This window comes from Blennius ocellaris, assembly GCF_963422515.1.
Source record: "Blennius ocellaris genome assembly, chromosome: 18".
NCBI lineage: Eukaryota > Metazoa > Chordata > Actinopteri > Blenniiformes > Blenniidae > Blennius > Blennius ocellaris.
The window spans coordinates 6,984,750-7,010,227 of record NC_137667.1 but is presented as its reverse complement, the minus strand read 5'-3'; the positions used below and the strand labels follow the sequence as shown (position 1 = coordinate 7,010,227).

Genomic DNA, 25,478 nt, shown 5'->3' with positions numbered 1-25,478 from the left:
CAAGAATAAATCAAACATTTAGTCATGTCATACAACCTTTTTTCAGAACATTTCGCCAATAATGCATTTTCATTATAAAATGTCATCTTTTCTTGATATGAAATATAAAGTCGAGATCTCTAGCTAAAAGCAGTGTGCTGAAAACGACAGGCACCTTGTTTTGTTTCCTGTTTTTTTCCCCCTCCTCATTCTCACACCAGACACTTTTATAACTTTCACAGTCACACACCAGCCAGGTGACGGGGGATTTTTTAAAGTTTTTTTTTTTTTTTTTTTACACCTGAGAAGGTGTGGAGAGATAATCGACTTGCAGACGCCGAGGCGAGCCCACAAGCTGATCTTGTGCGTTTGCAGGATGAGCTTCCTCCATCCTGCCAGTTCATTAACATTCATGACTGGGACCGAGTGATGCTGTGAGCTATGCTCTGCCTTTTCTGTCAGACCTTATCTTCCTACAAAGAGCAGCGTGGATCCACATGGTTTCATTTCTGTATTAAACTCCTACCGGCAAAAAAAAAAAAGAAAAAAAAGAGAGAAGAAGACTCATGCTGCGATTCTTAAAGAAGTGCATATTGATTACGTCAGAAGAAGAAAAACACTGAAGCACAAAACGCTTTCGAGTAATAATCTGGAATTCACTGACCGATCCGACCGTATTTGGACATTTCGAATGTTCAGAATCACTAACGTGACAAAAAAAGAAATAATGTCGGAGGCGTTCATCCCCACAAACACAAACATGGAAGTAGTGGATGTCATCTGAAATAGGTTGAGAGTTTGACTCTGGACACATTTTGTAAGGAGGCTAAAAGCTATAAACAGCAGCTGAAATGCCATCAACATCATCCATCTGTATATTGACCCCAGATGGAAACAATAAAGCAGAAGAAACAGTTTCCTACAGGTAAAATTAGACGATTCTGTGAGGAAATGCTGACAATTACCAGAATGTGACACTTCCAAAATAACAGAAACGAACCGGCTCTCCAAACTTTTGTCTCTAAATTATTTTTGCTCTTATCTGAAATGCTACATTCACACCAAGCCTGGCTTTTGTATAACCTGACAATCTTATCAAATGTCCCGAAAAGTCAAGAAACATTTGTGACACAGACACGTTGGTCCTGGTCAAAACAGACACTCACAACTGCTCATATCTGTCCTCCCTCCAAAATGTAGTGCTTTTTGATTAACAGTTTGGCTCAATACATTCAGTATATCACTTTAAATTAGAGAAATTAATGGTGGATAGCAAACCCAAGAGTTGAGGTGAAAAATCTGATGTTTCACAGCAAAACAAAATGCAAGAATTTTTTTGAAATGGAAAAAAAGAAAAGAAAAAGAGAGATCAATCCTTTTCACAAAAATCATGTTCGGCCTATAGAGAACTATATTTCAATGCTCACACTAACATCTTGTCCATTTTTCCTCCTCTGAGTTATCATGTTGCTGCCCTTTATTTCTAAAATAAACAACTTTGCAGTAAAAATACATCAGTCTTTCATTGTTTTTTGTTTGCCCGAACTGGAAAAGACACACTGGTGCATGCCGACCAGTTAAGGGCGGGTAACGCGGCTCCCATTCTGCATCCCGTGAAGTTTCACCACCGGTCGGCACTTTACCGCTGGATTTCAGGACCAGGTCTTAAACTTTGCATAGACACACGCTGGCTTAGGCGGACTTGGACGGTGGCGTGCGGCCTTCCCAGTACTTCTGATACGCCGCCTGGAACATGTCCTTGCACCGAAGCTTGGCGTTCAGCCGGGAGCAGATGAGGAAGGAGCCGCCCATCTTGCGGTGGAGGGAGTAGGTCTCCTCTGGAGGCGGGGTGAGCCGGTGTTTCAGCATCACGGGGATGAGGTTGTGGATCCTCTCGGTGGTCGACTGGGCCCCAAAGTCGAAGGGCTCTGCTGCAGCGAAGGCCTCGCCCAGGATCATCACCGCGTCCACGTGAGCGTTGATCATCGCCTGGTCACAGGGAGGAAGAAATACACACACACACCGCTTTCAAACAAACCTGATTCATGATTCAAGCAGGAAAACATCACATGTGCACTGGACTCTGAAAGTTCATTAACCAACACATCTTCCAACCTTATTAGCATGCAACTGATCATAACTGGAATCGCTTTACAGTTTTCTTCTAAACTAACTGTGGTAAAATTAAGGAAATAAAAGAAAATGACCATAAAATGTATAGTGAGTCACTCTTAAAGTCACCAAAATAAAAAATAAAAAACACTTTGAACATCAGCACTGTACACTGAAAAGTGTTGTACATTTTTAAACATAATTAGTCCAAGACGTATTTAGTGTATTTGTTTGCACATTATTACAACATATTCTATAATAGGACAGTAGAATTCAATACTAAAGCACATTTAGAGAACAAGGAATGGTTAAATATATATATTATTTTTGGTCACTTTTATCCCACTTTGCAGGAGGTGATTAAAACACAAGAGTGCATCTTTAGACTGTCGTTCACGTCTTGAAGGATTGAACTAGTACTTACAGATATTTTATTGAGTCCCATATGAAGGGGTTAATAAATGCAAATTCAAAAACTTTTTTTTAAAGGGATTTCTGTCACAATCAGCAGTCATTTAAAGGGGGAAAAAAAAATTCTGGCCCAGTAACACAAATGTTAATGACAACAAATACATTTTGTGAACTGGAGCACAACAGTAGCAAATATTGTTATGAAAATAACATCTAAGGGTCTTCAGAACAACAATATCAATTCTATAAGCAGCATCATGAAACCTGATGACAGAACAAATCCGAATGTCTGTTTTTTTAGGACATCTAACAAAGTTCCAGACTCATAACATTGGTTCTTTGTGGACTCGTCCTTATTCTGCAGTGGGGATCAGGTGTGTTAGCTGGACTCCAATCATGTTGCAGCAGATGCTCTCAATGCTGCAGAGGAGAGAGGCTTCTCTCTTTTTACCATTTTCCATAAAACCCGAAGAGGTTCAATGAAAGAAAGATTAAAAAAAAAAAGATAACCTTAGAAAAGAATTCAGTTTGCAAATAAGCTGAGGAAATAATCAAAAAGGACAACAAACTGATTTCTTGTACGTTTGTACAATTTCAATACGTTTTCAATCAATTCATTTCTTTTGTTTCCGATACACTGAGGCGGTTGTCGTCACACGACTTTCACAAGCAAAAGATAAGGCAATGCCGTGATCACACGGGAGCCGTTGTAATAACCACAGCTTCCCTTTTTAAATCAGGACCGTTTAGACAACCTCAACCAAGCCAAAGCAAATAACAGCTGCATCTGTTTTTAAGCCAGCTCAATTTCCTAAACACACTGATGCAGGCAGAAACACACACAAAGACATAATTACCTTGGATTCGTAGCCAGTCAGGAACTTCATCTCGATGGATTTCTTCAGAACTCCCTCTCTGTCGGCCTCGGCAGCCGAGCTGATTACCTGCAAAAGCAGACAGCACATGCTACCGTCATCACTTCAATCTGTCAAACTGATTTAGTCCAAATCCCAGAAAAGCATTTTAATTCATTATACACAAGTTAGATTTCAGCATGTTTAAGAATGGTATTTTGTCATGGTGTCGTTTCACATAAAGCTTATGTAAAGAAGCTTTTCTTCACTGTGATTTATTCCAAACATGAAATGAAACCACAGGCTGTAAGCTCACACACCACGCTGGCCGTACCTCTATGTAAAGGTCTGTGAAACTTTGGTCAAATCCACGAGTTGCTCCAAAGTCCAACAGAGCCACCTGAAGCCCGATCATGTAAAAAAAACAACAACAAAAAAACAGCTTACATTTGACACAGATCTCCCAATCAAAATGGTCATTTTGTGAAAAAAAAAAAATTCACACCCGCTCACCCTGTGTGTTTGTGGGTCGTAGAAAAAGTTGGACCAGTTTGGATCGGTCTGCATGTACCTGAACTCAAACAATTCTCTGAGGCACAGCATCAGAATGTTCTGGCAGATCTGAGACAAAAGCAAAAGACGTGAACGAATATTTCTGCCGTGGTAAAACTAAATCTAAGCAAAACAAAAAAATAGTTCAATGAGCTGAGCGTGTTCAGCTGGTACCTCGTCCTTCAGCTCCTGTGTGAGGGTCTCGGCCTGGTCCAGGGGAAATCCGGGCACGAGCTCAGTGGTGAGGACATGGTTGCTGCTCAGCTCATCAATCACCCCCGGCACATAAAAGAAGGGATGATCCTTCAACAGCTCCCTGAATCACACGTGAGCAGACAAACAGAACATAACAAAACATGTCAAATAAGCAGGTAGTCTATGTAGAGTGCTGAATTCTATATATATATAGCTGCTCTGACCTTGAACCTTGAAGATGAACACAGAACAGAAATGGAATAAGCCAAGTATATCTATCTGGATGTAACTTGAGTGTATTGACAAGTCTGCGCACTGTTTGGAGTGCTTGTGAGAGTTTGCCACGCTGGGCAGTGCAGTCATAGCAGCAAAGGTGTGAAATGTCCAAGGCATGCGCTCAACAAAGATCCCAACCACCGAGTACGGCTCAAACTGTTTTCTTAATGCATGCAGACGCTGCTCTAGAATATGATTGCGGTCACTGTGTGTTCAGGGAGCTGGGAAAGTGACCAGATGGGAAGATTACGTGTTCAAGTTTAGAGCACTCGCATGACAACAACAAAAAAAAAGCAACATGGCCACTTCAGGCGCTGCTGTGTGGTGTTGTCAAAGTATAGAAAAGCGATAATTAAGCTCATTCTCACATAAGTCAACCGAGAATGAAAATATGCTTAAATAGTTATAATTAATTTATACACATTTGCTGTACAAACCTTCTTTTGGCAGTGAGATTTCTTTTACTACTTCCCAATTTTGGATAAACCAAAACACATAAGGTTAGATCTACAACACATAGTCCAAAGTCCTGGAATGTGCTACAATTATTGGAGTTATGAACTGGAAAGTGACACAACAGCATCTGTGGGTTTACACTATAACTTTTACGCCTGACCCCATGCACACTGACAAACCAGACTAGAAAGTAAACAGTAGTAAACATGTGCATGTGAAGTTTAAATGCCATTTAATTTGCTTTGCACTTAGGAGCAGTTCCTTGTGGAGGAAATATAGAACCTGTTGCTGCCAGCTGATCACTGAAGAACTTTCTGAATCCACAGATCAGACATAGGGAACTGATGGCCTTCTATTTTGAGCCATTGTAAGTTCTTATCTATATTTACAGGTCATATTTCCATCCATATAACCTTGTGGAAGAGTTTTAAATGTGTCGTTATACCTGAACTTCTTTGCACACTGGGCTTCTCTAATATAGTCACACTCCAGTGCCAGCTCTTTTCTCATGACATCGATCAGATGCTCTGGAAACAGGCCTGGAGAGACACAAACAATGTGGGGATGCAATGTTGGAGTTAAGTCTTATAACAAGTTACAAAAAACATACACACAGGTTAGAAAGAGAAAGAAAACGAGGAGAAACGTAGTATGGTGTGCTGTGTGTGTATGTAAACGGTATGTGTTTGTACCTTCAGGTAGGGCATTGCTCATATTTAGCACCGTCATCAAGTTGTTGACGTCACTGTTGATACTCTGAGCCACACCGGGGTACTGAGAACAAACACACAGAGGAAACTGTAACAAAATGTTTTTATTTTAAAAGAAATAAATTAAATTAGTGAGAAATAACAGCTTCAAACTATTGTAATCCAACTATTTTTGAACGGAAATACTTTCTACATTAGCTTCCCATGTCATTCAGTCAATAATAGTTTTCATTCCATAAATCATTAAGGTTTCACTTTAAAGAATTGAGGCAATTTTTTATTTTTATTTTACAAGAATCAACTGAAAAGCTCACGCTCCTCTACACTAAACCACGTGCATCAGGTTTTACACTGTTTACTGACTCGCACAAAACGTGTAAACAAACAGCTCAGGTAGTGCTTGTGTTTTCACTTCACATGTGCAAATGCACATGTGACAGCAACACGCTCTCTAATTGCAGTGTTTCCCTTACAAACATGAGCGTGTATTGTGTGTACACACACATGGCTTCAAGCCAACCTGTATTTTCATGGCCACCTCCCTGCCGTCCTTCATCCTCGCCAGGTGAACCTGTCCGATAGACGCCGCTGCAAACGGACGCTCCTCAAACGACTCCAGCTTGTCCCTCCAGTTTGGTCCCAAGTCACTGTTGAGGGCTTTCTAGACGCAAACACCAATTCATATTTTTACATTCGGTTACTTTTTGATAGCAGTGAACTTAACTCAAGTAATGTGACAAAGATTAACGCATTGCAATATAATCAGTTAAAATCTGAGAAAGGGAAAAACAAGATTTTACCATCATTTGTTTGATCGGCATGAAGTCGGCACTCTGTCTTACGCGATCGAATATCTTGGCAAGTTGAGGGTTAATGAAAGCATCGTCTGCAACACAGAATCTCATCTGAGTTGGTGTCGAATTTGCAGAAAAGAAATAATGAAATAAATCTGAATTCTGTGTCACAATGCGAAGAACGGCACAACTCAAATTCATTTGTAAGAAAATTATAGTCACTAATTGTATTGATAATAAAATGAAACCCCATAAAAAAGTAAAATTCTTGTTAAAGTAAATAAGAGTTTCCGTCGGGTTTTATTGTGCTGACAATATATGTTATATGAATTGTAATAATTTTGTCTTTTATTCCTAATAAAGCATTAAGTGAGAGTGCAGCAGTTGCCTTTAAATGAATTGTGTCTATTAAAAATATAGTAAAGGCTGCTGGCAGTTCAAAGTATGCACAAATCTCAAATCAACAAAGCTTTGCCTCCTAACACTAGTCATTCCATGGACCTTCATAGTTTGACAGTTCAGTTAGACAAGATTAAATAGTGTGTGTAACAATCCTATAACATAAACAAACCTATAATATCAAACCAAATCCAGTAAATGTAGAAGCAAAAGGTACAATAAGCACACGCAAGTCTCTGGAACAAATCTGTGATAATCTAATTTTTAATTCCCACCAAAACAAATCCTAAGTTACTGACCCGACCAGGCATGAATTTCTTCACAATACAAACTGACACACCTGGCAGCTTCTGCGCTTGTTTTTATGCAACACTGCCAGTGATCGAAAAAAAAGAAAATCGATGCACCAGACTTTGGTAACAGCTTAAAAACAGTGTCAACCTCTCAAGGTTAAAAACATCGTTTTGGACCTGTGCTGAAGGCTGTGACGGTTGGCCAGACAATGATCCACCCACAACTGCATTCCTGCCATGACAGATAAATGTCAGTACTGGGGGAAGAGCACCACAGTGGTTGTTGTCTTCTAGATCTCGATCCAGCAAAGCTCGCTTTTCCAAATCATGACAAATCCTCTCCTGAAATCTGATTAGCGGTGGCAGCAGAGCCCTTTGCTGCACTCGACTTTGCTTGTGGCTCAATATATTTACTCCACGGTGCAATCCCTGCAAAGTTTGCACAAAATATGAAAGCCATGGAGGCCTGCCCTCAAGGTCGCACAGCGGGAGCGTGACGATAAAATGGAAATTGTTACGATGTGTTTACTGCCGTTACTTGATCTGGCCTCATTAAGCGAGTACGAGGACTTTTACTGCCGTTGGCCGCTGGCTCATATTATCTGTAGTTTGTGTATGTGCACAAACTAGCATTGACCTCCGTGCAGGTCAGAGCCAAACTCACAACTATGCTTATTCGTGTACGAAAATAACTCGCCAAAACACCGTATGAATACTGTGACCTATATCTTTAGCTGGTGTAGAACACGCATGCCTTAAAGTGTACTCACAAGTAACTACAATTGGATGTTGATGCCAGGTTTCTTTATTGACGACAGCGAATTAGGGTTCCCTGAACGCCTCACACGGAGCAAAAAAACAGTAGCTCGGTGAATATTTCATATAGAATTTTTTTATTTTTTTTAATAAATCTATGTTTTGTTGTATACTATGACATTAATCCATATTTCATTAATTATTAACTTTTCATTAATTATTAATTCCTCAGCCCATGTGCTGTGTTGACATGAGCCATAAAAATAAAAAAATAAAAAAATAAAACAGCTTCTACTTCAATCCATTGTGAGTGTGCAACTCCAAAAGCATTCCCATTTAATTCAGGATCTCAAAGTGACCATATCTCTGCTAAACATAGTGTTTCTGCCCTTGAACTCTCAGCTTTGGGTTTACAACTCCTACTTACAAATCAGTGCCTGTCAGTTTTATTATATGTTGCTCACCAGAAAGAAAAAAAAAAAACATGGCGTTTGATAGTGCCTCACCTTGGATGCTAAGCATTTGTCCCAGTTTTAACGCCGCTCCTCTGACTTTACACAAAGTTCTGACGATACGTTCAGCATTGGCCTCGGAGAGGAAGGGGCTGGAGTCCAGAACTGCTTTCTTATTTTCCCCTGAAAAAGGGCAAAACAGAGGAGAACTTGGTTGAAGTGTTTTGTTTGTTTTTTATTTTTTTGGTCACTTTAAAAAAACAAAGTGAGTTCAGAAAGTTGTCTGTGTAGTATGCACAGGTGAAATCAAGTGACTCACATACAATTCTTTTAAATTAAGAATACTATACCCACTGTGTGCATATGGGGAGCTCTGTGACAGTGCATATATGTGTCAGTAGGTCGCCAGGTAGTGTGTTTTAGGACGTCTGACGCTGCCTTCGGAGGCTTTATTGGAGATTTACCGCACACACCCACTCTGACGTGTGTGTTTGTAGCGTCCCGGCTGGGATTAAAGCACACACACAGATAAATACCAACAAACAGGAGCACAAATGCCAGATTTACGCCTTGACACTCTGCTTCAGCTTAGCCTGTGTTTTGGATTAGAGGGCAGAAACGTCTGTTTAAGAAGAGGGCTGAAGAAGAAAAAGACGAAGAAGAAAGCTGCCTCATTACATCCTTTTCCTTTAGTTGTCATAAAATAGTTAAACATGCTATGGCATGTTTTAGAGACGGGTACTGTCAACAAACCAAAGACGCTTCCACCAAGGGGGGTGTGTGTGCGTGTGTGTGTCTGTGTGTCTGTGTGTGACCTGCTGCACCGTTGTAGCCGATAGACTTCTTTGCGACTTCTGCCAGAGCTCCGATCCCCAAACCTACAGCTAAACCTGGAGCGAACACAAAGATAAACAAAAACACAAATTTAATGCACCACCTCACCACATCAATGTAAAATATTTAAGGCCTCTGGCTTAAAAGTGAACTAGAAGTACATCTATGTTTGTGATAGCCAGAGAGGAAGAGATCTGTGACATAAACATCCAAAATGATATTCCTTACAAATTCTTAATACACCCGATTGAGCAGACAATTTCTCTCACTGGCATTGCATACAGTATACAATATGTATATATTACAGTATTAAGACCCAGAAGCATGCTCTGATTTACATGGATACAAGGCCTACACCCCAAGTATCTTTCACTACTCCGCTACATCTTTTAGCGCATCGTGATTGAAGCATACCACATCAGCAAACTCACCGAAACCATTTTAAAATCTACTCTTAAGTGAAGCGGAGCCGTCGTCTCTCACACAGTGAGAGTGAAACTGATGAGACTTAATTTCAATTTCTAAATTCTTCAAAACAGTCAGTATTATGGTCTGGCCTTTTCACATCATTACATTAAATACTTTGTTTTGTTTCAATAAAACGTATATTATTTTACTGTGTATTCATTGCAGAAGCACAGTGGCGAAGCTGTCTGTGCTCTTGCGAGTCTGCACATGAAATCTGGGCTTGGGGACGTTTCTGTGTGTTTACAGGAGTTTACAGGTTTTTTTTCCTCTGCAATCGGCTGCTGACATGTTGATGCTGGTGACCTGCCTTCGCCCAGAGTCAACTGGAGTTGACTCCACCCAAGCTGTAGGTAAGATGGATGGATTTATTGCTCATTTTTCTGATGGCCTCCCTCTGTTATTATCAGAAAGGGCACTCTGCCCATTAGCAACATAGGACAAACGTGTAATTCAATTAGGTAACATACCAGTTATATGAAAGAATAACAAGCGGATAAACCTCCCTGATCACCTCAGCATTATGCAGAGAGAGATTTGCAACAGCTGCACATCTCTGCCCTCTAACAGCACACATGGAAATGACCGTAATCACCCAGTCACAGGCCTATTAAGCTTCAAAATACTTAATCATGAGAGAAGCCGGGGGATTATATCTGCACCTAGCTAACTGACTGCAAGACTGCACGAGTTTGGGGTTGTTCATGACCAAGTTCCTCCTCCGAGCTGACCGTCCACCTTACATAACTCAGCATTACGTAATCAGTTAGTCAGCGCTCTATCTGAGGCGGCACATCCCAGATAGAGCAGTACATGAACAAATGAGGACACGGCGCGCTTCTGTGTTTTGTCTGCAGGTTGGCTGACAATCAGTTTGGAAAAAAACAAAAAAAAACCAAACAAAACAAAAACAAAAACATGCCTTGCAGCCATTGATCCAGATGTGTTGCTGAGGTGACGATGTGCCGTAATGTTTGAGAGAATTTGAGCTTTGTATCACAAATTTATGGAGTCCAGCAGTATCTCAGTTGTACATGTAATACCATCTCTTCTTCTGTACATCATTTCTGGATTTAGAAAAGGATTTCAAAAGGGAAATAGCTTCATTGCAGAAGATGAACCAGGATTGCTAAACTGTGCGTGATCTCACTCCGTGAACCTTCCGGCCAAAGAGTGATCAGAGTACCTGAAGCACCTGTGAGGGACATACAGTTCTTTTCCAGACTGAGCACACGCGTCTGTCCATCATTTGCCTCACGGAAGGAAAACACGCTTACAAAACTGTAAACACGTGCACAAACTATAAGCTGGTTGATGCCACTTTACTCAATGTTTAGAACTCAGATATCCTGCACGGTCGTGTTTCCTGGCACAACGTTAAAGTGGACATGGCAACAGCAAGGAGAAACCTCAGGAATGTTGCTATTATTACATTTGTCAAAACACATGCCAGGAAATCTAAGAATAAATTCAGGGGCAATTCATTAAAAAAAAAAAAATCTAAAACAATTTGTACATTAACTCTAAAAACAACAACAAAATCTGTCGTTTTAGAGCCACGTGTTGCAGGAGAGTGAAGGACAAGCAGAGGCCACACTGCTGCAACACCTCTGCCTCCACATTTCAGCACCTTCTAAATGTTACCACTGTCAACATGCTGAATCATCTCGCCTCTACCTGTTGCCACTGACTTCTTGCCTCTGAAACCTGCACTCGTTCGGTATATAGCCGCGGTCATATTCCGCTGCATGTTTGTGTTGGCAGTCCACTCTGATTTATCGGAGGCCCCGTTCTCGGGTTACTTTTGTTCTAGTTCATGTCTCCCTTTCACATTTTGAGCTTCAGGTTAGCTCCAAGCCACCTGTTGACTTGTCAATCACAGGGCAGAAATGAATGTTCAAGCTCGTGTTACACTTGATCTGAGGCAGGTTCTCAACTTTTCATTGAGGCTGTGCGAACGCTGAGACTTGGGTGTAAAATTAGCACCTGAAAAACATCCTGTGTAAACATGATTTGGAGATTACATAGGTGTATGCACTTTATCTCCGAACATATCAATACTATCATGTTTCCCAGCATCCTGCTGACATTTATGATCATAACTTTAGATTTATTCTGACATTAAATTGGCAGCTTGCATTGCAAACACAGGCCAATTAATTAGACTGGCAGAGCAGGCAACTGGGTCAAAGAGGAGCTTAACAAATACCTTCAGATCTTATTACAATTTGGTCAAACAACTTGCAAAACTGAGTCAATTTAAGTCTCCAGGTGTCTAGTGGTTTTTTGTTTATTTTTTAATCTGTGCACACACACACACACACATAAAGGTGAAGAAAGCTTGACCGAATTCCTAAAGAGCTTTTCTCAAATGCAGCTTAAAAGTCTAACAAACTGCATGCTGTGTTCTTCGTATTCCTTATCTGTACATTCTCTTGTCTGATGTGTTTGCTCACATGCAGCATACACAATGTGCATGGCAGGTTGTCATTGTGCTGTCCTTGGTAAAGTCATAGAGTGACACAACAACACCCACCGCGCTGAGCCCACTGGCCCCCGGCTGCACAGGCAGGTGAAAGGTTACGGTCAGATTGAAGATTAAAAGGTTTAGTTAGCAGAACTTCTGTAGGTCAGGAGGGTTAGGGTGTTGCTGTTTTTATGTCTTTATATCTACCGTGCTGGATCTCCTTGAACACGTTTTGCCTAAAGTCACCTGTAATGTGCTTGTTACATTAAAAAAGTGTGAAGGTGGCAGGTATTTGTATTAAAACATACGTAGTTAAAATAAATGGCTATCTAAAACGCAAGTGAAAATACAGATACTTATATGGTATTTATACTCTCTGCTTGTAATCATTTCCTCTGAAGCGGTTTGTCTTTTGAAAATGTGTTTTTAAACCTTTGTGACGTCTTTAAGCTACCTGGAATGTGTACATACTTTCTGCTACGGGATATGAAGAGAAAGAACTAGGATGACCTGCACCAAACAAACTTATCTTTGTTCACATACATTATCTCAGAGGCATGTTTAAACTAATGTCCTCTGGACTATATATATATATATATATATATATATATATATATACATATATACACCGTAACATTGCGGGTTATGGTGACACAATGCTGGACTTTGTTGTTGAGGCACATGCAGACCCACACACAGAGAGGCAGGCGCACATGACTACATTTCAAGTCAAACAGAGCCGATGAATCAGCCACATTCAGGCACAGGAACAAACGGTTCAATTGCTCTACCTCCGAAGTTGGCCAATCTGCTGAGGCGGGTCACAGGCACTTTCCTTTCTCTGGCTCTCTCACTCAGCTGATTGAGACAGAGCACAAACACAACTTTTTTTCTCATGTGAACAAAGACCCAATTCCCCCAAAAAGTTAGGTTAAATATAAACACAATGTCGTGATTTGCACATCTCATGAAGCCATATATTTTCGCAATTGGACATAGACAACAAATATTGACATTTACCCTCTAATAATGTTCAAAGTGTAGAAAAACAAAAGCGAAATATGCATTTTTTTCGACTAATAAGGTCAAGGGTCAACAGGTCATTAAGAGGATTAGGTGCATAAGGAACATTTTAAAAAGGCAAGAGTCTCACTAATGTGAAAAAGAAAAGCCTAAATATTAAGGTCAATTACAGAAAAATATCATCAGACATATGGATTCATCAAACAATGAAAAAGTGTCAGATAAAATCTGTGTGTGCATTGATGCTTGTGAACAAAAACAGATGTTATTCTGTGTAAATCACAGCCTGAGCTCAGAAAAACGTACAAAATAATTCTCTGTGAACACTGTCCACCGCTCTGCAAACCCAAATTTAATCTGTATCATGCAAAAAATACAATCTAAAGAATGGCATCTTCTTCTCTGAGACAAATCTCAATCTATAAAGAATCCAGAGCACTGTGGGAAAATGTTCTGAGGCCAGATAAATGACATTTTTCTGAACGTGTATATAGCTTTTAGAAAAGCCGCTGCACGAAAGCAGGCAATTCTTCAGAGAAAGCCTTGAATATTTCAGCAAGACACAAACATAGACTGCATTTATCACAGTATGACATCACAGTGTAGGAGTCTGTGCTGTTTCAAGTAGCAAAGCAACTACTGTGCAGAGGAGAACATAATACTCAAGAAATTGGCCTCCTATACATGTTCTTCCCCAAGAAGAGTCATACACTCTGACTCTGTCCCTACTGCTTTTGAGTTTTACACTAACCTGCCGTCAAATGTTTTTAAAAAATGTTCAAATCTCCTACTTTCTTCATATGATATGTTGTATATATTCCAATGTAAATGCCGATTGGGTATTACCATCTGTTTGTGAGGTTTTGCCTCCGTCCGCTTTCCCTGTCTGGCTTTCTCAATGTCTTCAGCCGTCAGTCCTCCCACCGTGGACGGATCCTGGTGGTACCTCCTGAGCTGACTGGCAGGATGCTGACCATAAAGCTGCCTCCACAAATGTCTGTTGAGGTTGTGGTTGTAAAGATGAGGGTGTCCAATGAAATGCCTGCGGCATACAAAACAGATGTTTTCGCCTTTATCCGCCAAAGACTGCAGTAACGTTTCAATTGGGATGCCTTTTGTTACCTGGCATCTTGGTGGTATGATCGAGTCTGCCCACTAAACTGTTTGCTGGGATCTTTGTATCCATCAAACAACGACCGCTTCCCACCGACGTGACTCGCTCCGGCTGCTGCGGCATCTTCTCCTGTTTGATCCGCGGAGAAGTCCACGCCTTCTTCCCTGAACTCTGAAGCTGCGAATGCACCGTCGTCCAGAGGAAAGTCGAACTCCGACTCTGCAGAAGTCGTCTGCTGCTGCTGACCAGACAGCTCCTGCACATGCACGTATACATACTCTCATTTTCATTACATTGAATGCAACTTGCCACATTTGCATAAAAAAAAGAAATCACAAAGTAGTATCCAAACTTACCTGCATTTTCATCATGGCCACAGAGAGGCCTTGCTCTGCAGCTGATTGGATGCTTTCTACTGTAGTAGCTGCTCCTGGGATTCCTGAGTTACAAACATAAAAAAAATCATTTTAGGAGATAATATTTGAGAAATGCAGTACAAAAACATGATCGAAGACTCTCTTCAAACATGCATGAAAAGTTGGGCTTTGGACTCCTACTTTTGCAGACATGTTATAATTCTACTGTAAATACACTTTCTTCCTGCAAAGATTGTGTAAAAAATGAAAGCATCATTTTACACAATCATCACCTGGAGACACATAAGATAAAGATGGGTCATTTGAAATGTACTATGAAAAGTGCTAAAAATGTCCTAATAAGTCACATGTGAGTCTTCTAAGCTGCTGTACACCTTCTTATCATTTGTTGGTATGAGCAGCATGTGCGTTTGAAGCACCATCGGGTCCTTTCCAGACATCTTAAAGATGCAGTCTGGCTCAGATTCTTCCGTCTCGCTTGCATGACCCGATTTGTGAAGTACCATTATGTAACATCTGCCTTAAGCTTAACACACATTAGTGGACGCATGAGACTCACAGCTGCCTTGTCTACTTTGTTGCACTTAGTCGGTTCATTTGCACCTTCAGAAGTGACGTCTGGTACCGAAAAGCGGCCATGGCGATGGCTTATATGACATTAATGGCAATTGACTGGAGTACATCTTCCAGAGTGGCAACAAGCAACTGATGGGTTATTATACAAAGTGTTTACAGCAAATTTTATAATCCATTGTTTTGCTGCAGAGCGATCAACATCACATGAGAAGAGCTGAGCAGAGCATAGTGGAGGAGATATGCAGTAGTGTAAAGGGTGGTGTAACACAGTGGTGTAATGGCAAGCACACCTGAATTATAGTAAGAACGTTCCCAGTTCGAGTCCGTGTTGTGGTTTTCTGTGCAAAGGTTAGAAGTTCTTACAGTGCATGTATGTGTTTTTTCAGCGTACTCCAGTTTCCTCACACAGAGAGAAAGAATGCATTTGAAGATAAACCGGTGACTCTGAAATTCTCCAAAAGTGTAAATGTGAGTGACCCTTTGTTTGTCCTGTGATAAACTACTGAACTTTCCAGGGTGTACACTGCCTTCACCCATAGTCAGCTGGGCTCAGCTCCAACGCCTCCGACGTACATAAAAATAAGATATCTGAGGCATGGCAAAGATGGAATAAAACAGCATGACCTGTAAACTAAGGTAATAATCTCTTATCTGAAAAGGAAGCATGTGGGAGTCTTGGACAAGAAGGAATGTAACCTTGCAGTCACTGTAGAAAAGCACAATTGTTCTGCTTTAAAATGAGGAAATGTCTTTTTAGTCTTTCTGGTACTTCTTCTTGTGAATGTGTCAGTGTGTCAGATATATCTCAAATTGTTTTACCACGGGCTGCAGCTCAAGAATCTCTTCATTCATTATTCCGACAGCTCAAGATCCTCAAGCAATGAAAAGAACATGACTTTTTGTTTTTACACATTTCCATGTTTGTTCATGGCCTGCCTTCAAATACCAACAATCTTTGATGCATTCAGTTGTTTGTGTTTCTAATCAACTTTGGCTTATTATTAAATACTTAGTGAAACAATCATGTGACATTAAAACAGAAACTTGTATATGCACTATAAAATGTTGTCTATCGGGAAGACTGAATTAAATATATGACGTTTAAATACCTGAATACAAGAAATTATAATATAATGTTTTTTTCACATTTCAAATTAAACACTTAAAGCCTCCATATATGTTGGCTGCATTACTTAAAACCTGCAATGATTCCGGCCCTTTGTTTTATTCTTTATCATTTTAGCTCAAAATGTAAGAGTATTTCACAAGATCATCACATTTCTTTCAACCAGAGGTCATGATTATACCTTTAAAATTTCAACAATGCTTGGGAACTTGGTAGGTGTATGGAAATAACTTAGAAAGCAGTTTTTTTTTTTTTATGGTAATCTACTTTTCCAATCTTGGCCCTTTAATTCCTGACTATTGTAAAACATATATTTTTTTAATATATAAAATTTCTAAAGCTGTGAAATCTCTAACTTTGTCTCTCTCAATAATCCTGGACAAACTTCCAGTGGTCATTAAGAGAAAAAAAACAACAGAAATTTGCTCAAACAGTAAATAACTTCTTAAAGATGGGCGTTTTTTCTTCTTTAATTTGTGGTTGGCCTCTTTTATACCAGACATGCTTATTTGTTAAAAGCTGTTTCGCTACCATTCATCTTCAATAATGATTTGTCCAATTCAGGAATATGGGGAGTTGAATTCAATCGCAGCTGACGGTGGGTGAAGGCACAATACAACATGAACAGTCCATCAAAGGGCAAACACACTCACATTCATACGAACAGGCAAATTCAGATTCACCAATTAACCTCAAACACTTTAGCGGGAGAAAACCCACACACACGGGGAGAACAGGCAAACTCTCCACAGAAAGGCTCACAACTGGACTCAGACGGGAGAAGTGGTAACCGCCTCACTGCCTATTTCACCAGATTCCAATGAATTTACATATCCGACCTCTGTAGTGTCAGTGTGGATAACTGTCAAAGAAACAAATTAGGAAGCAAAATAGATCAAACTCGCTTACCTGTCCCATTACGAAGAGCGTTGGCCTGCGTCTCCGCCACCGCCTGACTCAACTTAGCCAAGCCTCGCATGACTAACATCATATCGCCGGCCATGATGGACTGTAGAGGAACAAATAAAAAAAAAAAGTACATAAGATTACAGAAATATTGATTACTATGAATTAGTTGTCGTAGAACATAAAGGCAAACCGTGTAAAGTGAAATCAAAGATGGACAAAATATGAAGCCTGATGTCTCTGTGGAGTCATTGTGTCAGGAAAGACTAAAGGAGCAGACTGACACATGGACAAGAGGGTAAATGGGAAATAAATAAACCGCTTCGTCACGACGCTGCCAGCGCAGGCGCACGCTCACAATCTCGCAAGCATACACAGCTGTCACATCTAGCGATGACTTTAATACTTTGTCTAAAAATACTCCTGACCTCCAACCTCCTTTTGGGCTTGCTCATGTACAGCGGACGCACGAGAAAAAAAAAAGGAGAGGAGAATGCTGTGCATGCACAGCTATGAACCTGTGCATGTGCGATCCCTCGCTGCATCTCAAAATGTCACTGGAAACGAAATGGGAGGAGTGCCAGTTCCATGTTCCGGCTATTCCTGTACACGAGCCAGTCCGATTGCACGTGTTTTGTTCATACGGTTCGACCCCACTTCTCCACAGTTGTTTATGCATACGAAAGACTGCTTTCTATTAAAGACTATCTAGAATGGTGTCATCTTCTGTCCAAGAAATAACCTGGTGTATGTTTACATGTTCCCATCTTTTACCACTCAATATACTTTGCTAGTAAAGCACTGCTTGTAACTGTTGGTCCATTTGGGACACACAATACATTATGGTTCAGGGATCAAACCGGTAAAAGTGTGCCATAATAACATTTCATTTTAAACTTTAAAGTTATATCATCACAAAAAAACAAACAATAATGAACAAAGATTACTACAATCTCAACATAAAGCCAAATTTAATGACACCTTCTGGTACAAAAAACAGTGAAATGTCCTAAAAAAAAAAAGTCCCCTATAGCTGTTGCGTATGGACGTTTTCACAAAATGACCTCGCAAGCATTGCATTGAAGCTGATGTTAGCCTTCTCGCTTTCATGGCAGCATCACCAATATCTCAGCTCAGGCTTCAAGCGCTGAGTTGTGTCTGCTACTCTGAAGAAATGTGTTTAAAAATCCAATGCGTCCTTTCAATTATTTTTCCAATTTGCTGGGTGGTTTGTTGGGACGGATTGGAGCCTCTTGCCGGCTGGGTTTTGTCCCACGGGCCTTATGTTTGTCAACCCAATGAACAAAAGCTTGCTTTGAGTTTTACCTAAACAGCAGAGTGCCCACAGAATTCCTGGTGTGTTGAAATCTGCAAAGCCACTCTGTGTTTGTTTCTGAGTTACAGGTGGTGGTTTGTGGGTGTGTCAACATGCTTCAACACAGCTCAGCTCGGATTTGGGCCAATGGAAAAAGCTGCAGCTGAAAGAGTGTAAGCAATATGTAAGTGTGTGTGTGTGTGTGTGTGTGTGTGTGTGTGTGTGTGTGTGTGTGTGTGTGTGTGTGTGTGTGTGTGTGTGTGTGTGTGTGTGTGTGTAGCAGTAAGCAGAGGCGGTCTGAGTCATGAAGTGGGTCATCCGTCCTCCTCCTTCAGGGCTGCACAGTGTTTTTAGACGGTGGACAAAAAGAACAGGAGGCGGGGCTTCTTTTGTGATATTAATGCCCAACAGCAGGAGGACAAATAAGAAAGACTAGGTGAACAAGGCTTAAAAACAAACCAACAACAATTAACCCTTTAAATGGCTGATTGTAAATGGCTGGTGATCACACAATATGTCATAGAATACTGAGAGAGAAAAAAACAGAGATTCCCGTATGATTTGGTTAGTTCGTGTTTTCCTCAGTCGGCACACCTGACTGCACTAATTTTTTAACATATAGTACAATTCTGAAAAGGAGCTGAAATTAATGCATGATAGTATGTTAATGTACAAAGATAGACATAGTATTCAAAAGTGCCTGGCCAACAATTTCGAGTAACCCATTGAGAAATTTTAGGTGAGTTTGGTTTACTTCAGAAAATTTCATGACATAGAAATGCAAATAGCAGATTATGGTTTTTTATCCACAGTGGAATTTAAATAACATTTGACCTCACTCTAGGGTTGACGTTTTTAATTGCAAAGATTTTATGAGCCCCAATAAGGCGGTGGTAAAGTGAGTTGTCTTGTTTGTTATTCTAAGTGCCGCAATTAGTTGTAATGGTGCTATATAAAAGTAGAATTATTATCAGGGGGATCAAAGAATATTATGAAACTTAAGGGTCCCTTACCCAGCCAAGCCTCTTGCAAAATGTTTTTACTTCGCCGTAAATTACAATGAAAGAAATCTGAATGGAACCTCAATAAACTGTGATCTGCGTCAGTCTCTCCACAGAGTGGCTGAATTCATGCTTTCTCTAAATGTCTGCTACATTTTTTTTCACCACAAAGGTTCAGAAGAGCAAACACTCAATGAAAAGATATAGCTTACAAAGTCAGTGTATTGCCTAATCTAATCCAGTAATTCCGTTGAGAAATGAGTATTTGGGCTTTGGAGGTGGAGGAAAAACCTTCTCCTTCTTCTGAAGGGGAGAAAGACTGAAAGACCTTATTTTTGTACCTAACTGCACTCTGACAGCGATTCAACGTTGTGCTGTGTGGCAGACATACGCAATCACACGTACACACACCTAAGCCTCAGCTGTTGTCTGCTGCACAAGCTGTTGTCACACTGATGAAAATAACCAGGCAGTGTTAGGATGCTGTTCATTGCGCCTCATGGACCTCTGACAGGCCGCAGTCGCTGCCCTTGACTTCCAATCATGTGTCAAAAGGGAGACATGTTTCTCATTACTATGCAAAGATGGGACATCCCTGACGGGGAAAATGTGACTTGAGGCACATTTCATATTGGACAACAAATGATTCACAAGGGTTTTTGTTCTATTTTAACCTGGTCAAACCCAGCTCTTTGGAAAAAAAAAACTTTTTCTAAAAACTTTTAGGCCAGTGTGATCCAAAGGCGAGACACAAGAGCTGCTGGGAGTCCATTCTGCACACACTAAATAAGAAAAGTTATCACGATAATTATTACATTTTATTGCTTGACGTTTCCATTATGACGAGTCTGCTGCGAGTATAAACTAAAGTTGCAGCTTTAGATTTAGGCCCAAAACTGCCTAGTAACATCTCAAAAGAAAAAAGAAAACTGAAGTTAAAGTTGACTTCTTAAGGTTGTACACATGAGCAATGAAAATAAAAAACAAACAACAAAACAACAATATAAGCAATTAGCCTTGATAGGATTTTCTTCTCTTTTTAATAATGTCAGAATGGAGTGGTGAGTTTCAGATTGAAGAGATGATTTTTTTATTTCGCTGATGTGCTTTTGTTATCTGACAAATGCATGACAAAGGTGAACGGTAAAAATAAACTTGCCAGAGCCTCTAGTATCATTATCTTAAATGTACTGTAGCACTGCTATTTCTGTGCTGTGACTGAAAGCCGCTGTTTATAAGTATCTAGATATATTTGTAAAGATAGTATCATGAGGCGGGGCTTCTAGTTTAATTAGGATGATGTAAGAAATCTATTATCATTCTATATTGATAGTATAAAGCGGTGTTTTATTTATTTACACGGAAATTATTAAATACATTTGAGAAATCCACCTTCTCTCATTAGTAATAACTCTTAGGAAAGAAATGTACAAACAACCATTTTTTTCTAAAAATTCTTTTAAAACGGAATCAAAATCAATATACATATATTAGATACACAGAAAACAAACCACGCGCTCCCTGCAGGACATGGTGTTCAGAAAGTGCTGAGCACACAAAACAAGTTAGTTACAAGGTTACAAACACCTTCCGAGTAACTTTCACTTCCCTTTCTCTCGGTTCCTCAACTAAATCCTTCAAATGAACCAAAGCGGCTCATTAATAAATAATCTACCATTATTTACCTCCTCGGGAGCGCGCGGCCACGAGCCCCGACAATAACAAACGCGTGCGGCGCCTCAAGGATTGGTAAATATTTTAAAAGTGAATCACATTCCGCTATAAATGACTGAGGGTTAAGAGACGAGCAGGTTTGGGATTTTTTTTTTTTTTAAACTGCCTGGGGTGACTTTGAGTTTACAGCAGAGAGCAGAAGGAGGCCATAACAAGCCCAGAAGTGGGACGCGTCCGCACGCTGCGCTGCACGAGAGCTGCACGCTCCGACCAGCCCGGGCGTGGAGGAAGTAACACATTCTAACACGGGCGTCATCTTCTCTCTGCACGTTTAACAGCTAATGCATGTCAATCTGTAATGAGGATTGGACTACTCACCAGCAGCTGCGTCTGTTTTCTCCAACTCTGACGAGGCGAGGTCACTTTAAGTGAATTTAGGTTTTTCTTTTCTTTTTTTTTTCTTCCAGTGTTTGCAACGCAGCAGGAGTTACAGGTTATGTGCTGGCCGCCTTCCTCCTCCTGCTGCTGCTTGCAGCCTTTAATCCAGTTTGTCTCTCTCTCTCTCTCTCTATCTCCCTCTCCGCCACGAGGTCAAACCGTATTTACCAACTTCACGCAGCAGCAGCAGAGTGACGCAGACGCACTTCGCTCATGCCCGACCCCTCGCTGTTACAAACAAACAGCGACATTTAACACCCTGCATCCAGGATAATCTCTGGAAATAGTACGATCATTAACCTGTAATCTCACCAGAGAAAGATGTTGGTTTAACCACAAGTGTTGATATGATAAACTTTATCAAGATCGCCTGTGTTTATTTCTCCTGTAAATTAGACCCGCCTACTCCCCGCTCTGATTGGTCTGTTGACAGGAAGCGGGCTTAAACGCGGCCTCTGATTGGCTCATCACCAGACGAAAACAAAGGCTTGTCACAGACGCGGAGGAGTGTCAGATTGATTTATTCTGATGCTAATTATATTTAACCTTTGGTCAAGAACGTGGAATCGTGTCATATAGCCAAACCACTAACACCAAACCTTTTATTCTTTTAACGGTAAATACTTGAACGCGATTTGAATTGACCTCTGCTGCCATCTACTGTTGCTGAGAGGACAATACACAGCTGAGATTACATATCAACATACACCAAAGACATATTCTGTCTTTCTTAACATATATTAATGATTCGGATCGCACGGTGGGTCAGTGGTTAGCACTAGCGTTGGTTCAAATCCAGCTCAGGGCCTTTTTGTGTGGAGTTTGCCTGGTTAAAAAAACAAACAAAAAGCATGTACCTGAGCGAGGTCTGAGCAAGACCCTCGGCCCCGACCACATTCCTCCGATATGCCTACCGACAGGTAAATTCGGTGAAGAAGTTTCACCCCAAGGAATTTACAGTGTTTCTTGTCTCACATGAGGACCTCTCTCTGCAGCTGCTGTCTATCAACAGCAGAGGGCGCCACAGGGCTTGTTTGTGTTACATAAATAACGTTAGATGTATTTTTTCTAGACTCATGAACTGTATGGAAACATCACAGCTAATACTTAAGAGTCCAGTAAGGAAAAGCAGACATAAACGAGGAAAGGGAGTCCTAAATTAGACATATTCAGAGACAATTGAGCCACATTTGGTCACAGATGTCCAGCAAATGCATGAATAATGTTTCTATTATTTGTGAAAATGCTATTTGAATGTAGTGATTTCAGATTCATTACAAGTATTGGAGTCGAAATTGGAACGGTTTGTTGTGACAGATTAAACCTCCTTTAAAAGTTGCCGCATGTTTAAAAACACCTTTGAATGACAACAGCGTGTCTCAATCCTGACAAAATCACAACTCGGCCTATTTCTCTCTCTCTCTCTCTCTCTCTCTCTCTCTCTTTACAGATCTACCTGCTGTGGATACTGCTGCCACTGCGATTTGAATGGCAAATGGCCCTCATGCAAACATGCTGTCGGTGTGGCCGAGAGGGGAAGCCAGTGCAGGACCAACAGCACCAGTAAGGGGGTCACTTTGGGCATACACGTCACCCCAAGAAGTTATGTCCTTGTAGGTTACATACATGCAGGAAAATCAACCTCATTATATATAATCGATCTATCTATCTATCTATCTATCTATCTATCTATCTATCTATCTATCTATCTATCTATCTATCTATCTATCTATCTATCTATCTATCTATCTATCTATCTATCTATTTATCTATCTATCTATCTATCTATCTATACACAGATAATGCACACAAACACAATTGTTACAGCAAATACACGTTTTAAAATGAAACAATCCAAATAAATACACAAGCGGGCAAACCAGAACAATACACTACCTACTTATAAACAACTGTAATTGCACACCGGAGAGAATAAGATGATTGATCTTAAAGGAATAGTTAATACAGGGTTACACTTTATAGCTGATTAGGTAAGCTTGGCAAAAGAATTGGGATGACGGGTGACAGAGAAATCCCTTTCATGCTGTATAACCAAGACAAAAATCTGCCTGTCAGAAACCGTAAAGCTCAGGAAGTAATGTGTTGTTTAATCTGGAAAGCTTTCATTTATGAGTCAGTCCCGTCTCTGTGCTTACAGTAAGCTATGCTAAACAAAAGCAAATGGATGCATCAAGTGTGTGGTACAGACACAAGAGTGGTGTCTGTTATTTGTGTGAATCTTGATCAAAAATAGACTTCAACATGTATTTCACCACTATTCCTTTAAGAAGGCACTGCATGACATTGCAAAATCGTTCCCTATCTACTCACACTGCAAACGTCAACTGTAAAATCTTGGCATTTTAAGTATACAGGAGAGTGAAAACTAACAATCTGTTTGGATTTTACTGTTACAGCATGAGACTTTTTTTCTTTCTCCATCAGCAGCCCGACCACTGGCTAAATAACTGCTGGTGTTCCCTGTTCATATGCACCTGAAATATCCTCCGTGTTGAAAATGAAGAGTCCCCGTTGTCAGCAGCCTGTCCCACAGCTTGACTTTAACTTGTATTGTAACACATCCATCTACCCCCCACCAAAAAACAGGTCAAGAAAATTCAAACTGTCGCAGTATCCAATGGGCTAATAGAGACAGCAATATGGTTTAAATAAAAACAGAGAAAATTAAGAACACACTTGTTAGGAGGTTAACAAACATGCACAAGCCTAAACAGAGAACCATGTCTAAGACTTAAGAGGAAAAATACACACGAACACGGAAGATTGAGAACAATGTTTTCAGTTGTATGACTTGGCTTCGTAATGTCAAGGCACTGTATAGCTTAAATAAAATTGTTCATGGCTGTAAGTGTTCCACGGGATTCAACTAAAATCATGTTACAATACACTTAAAAAAAAAAAAAAAAACTACATCAAACAAGAGAAATCTTATTGTACATTGTGAACAATCCCAACAAAGTGTGAAATATGTTTGCAGTGTTTGTCCACAGAACTACGGGAAATCGACATCTTTGCCGCCGGTATATTACATATGAAACAACGCATTGGAACTACTCCGAGATGTACTGTTGAGCTCCATTTGATTGCCAGTTAATGCCAGATTACACCGCACAACGGGACAAACTATAGCAGCCAACCTGCAGTATCTAAAGTCTGTCTATGGCTTAGAGTGTAAAAGAGTATAGCAAAGTGAAGAAAAAAAAATACTTTTTCCTCCCAAACAAATTTAAAACTGCATTTTGATGAGACGAAACAAATTCAACTGTACAATTTCAACCAATCCAAAAAGTAAAGAGGTGCATGTTTTTGGAGAAAATTGTGATGAAGTCATCGTTAGAAAGTTTAAATGTAAAAACTGATAGGAATCGCAAATACACTTTAACTCCAAAGTCAAATTACAAAAATAGGCTGTAGCTAAACACCACACTTCCCTGTAATATAAAATGGCACTGTACATTTCTGCAAAGGGTAATGTTTTTTTTTTTTAAAACACCAGCCATCACCATGGCAACATGACTTGTTTTGGGTTAAAATAGGTACATATAGCTTTTTTTTTTTTTCATGAATTAACCTTGTGCCCTTTATTGATGCTGTCGTTATTCCTACACAATGTGGACATTGTCGTCATATGGTCGCACTTTACAGCTACATTATAATATAAAGTACAAGGAGAAAGCTTTTTTTCAAGGTTGAAATGTTGGCATAAGGACAAAACTTTTGTTAATTAATTTGGACAAATAAAATCAAAGAAATGTTTTTATATGAAATAAAAATATCAGAAATAACAATCTGACATCGTTAATAAGTTAGTCAACATTTACTTTTTTTTTTTTTTTGAAAACTTTCCGTCTTGTTTGTTGAGTTCTTGATATTTGAATGTTAATGGCTTCATCTATTCATCT

The 25,478-nt window shown here is 40.1% G+C and overlaps 1 protein-coding gene across 3 annotated transcripts; it reads right to left on the bottom strand.

The window, feature by feature from the left end:
* On the bottom strand, positions 1–21,884 carry LOC308143339 (atypical kinase COQ8A, mitochondrial-like). Of its 3 annotated transcripts, none has more exons than XM_080514083.1 (17): positions 21,496–21,884; positions 17,131–17,230; positions 14,499–14,581; positions 14,151–14,398; positions 13,875–14,070; positions 12,797–12,863; positions 9,055–9,129; positions 8,294–8,422; positions 6,346–6,431; positions 6,066–6,206; positions 5,528–5,609; positions 5,281–5,374; positions 4,083–4,224; positions 3,870–3,977; positions 3,691–3,756; positions 3,360–3,446; positions 1–1,968 (listed from the first exon to the last, which is right to left on the bottom strand). In XM_080514083.1, exons 2-17 carry the CDS (start codon positions 17,222–17,224, stop codon positions 1,672–1,674), a joined length of 1,995 nt encoding a protein of 664 aa, XP_080370209.1. In that variant the 5' UTR covers positions 17,225–17,230; positions 21,496–21,884; the 3' UTR covers positions 1–1,671. The 3 variants fall into 3 exon arrangements, with proteins under 3 accessions (XP_080370209.1, XP_080370211.1, XP_080370210.1); XM_080514085.1 differs by having other exon boundaries at positions 9,064–9,129; XM_080514084.1 differs by lacking the exon at positions 21,496–21,884 and adding an exon at positions 17,321–17,447.
* Positions 21,885–25,478: the final 3,594 nt, after the last annotated feature.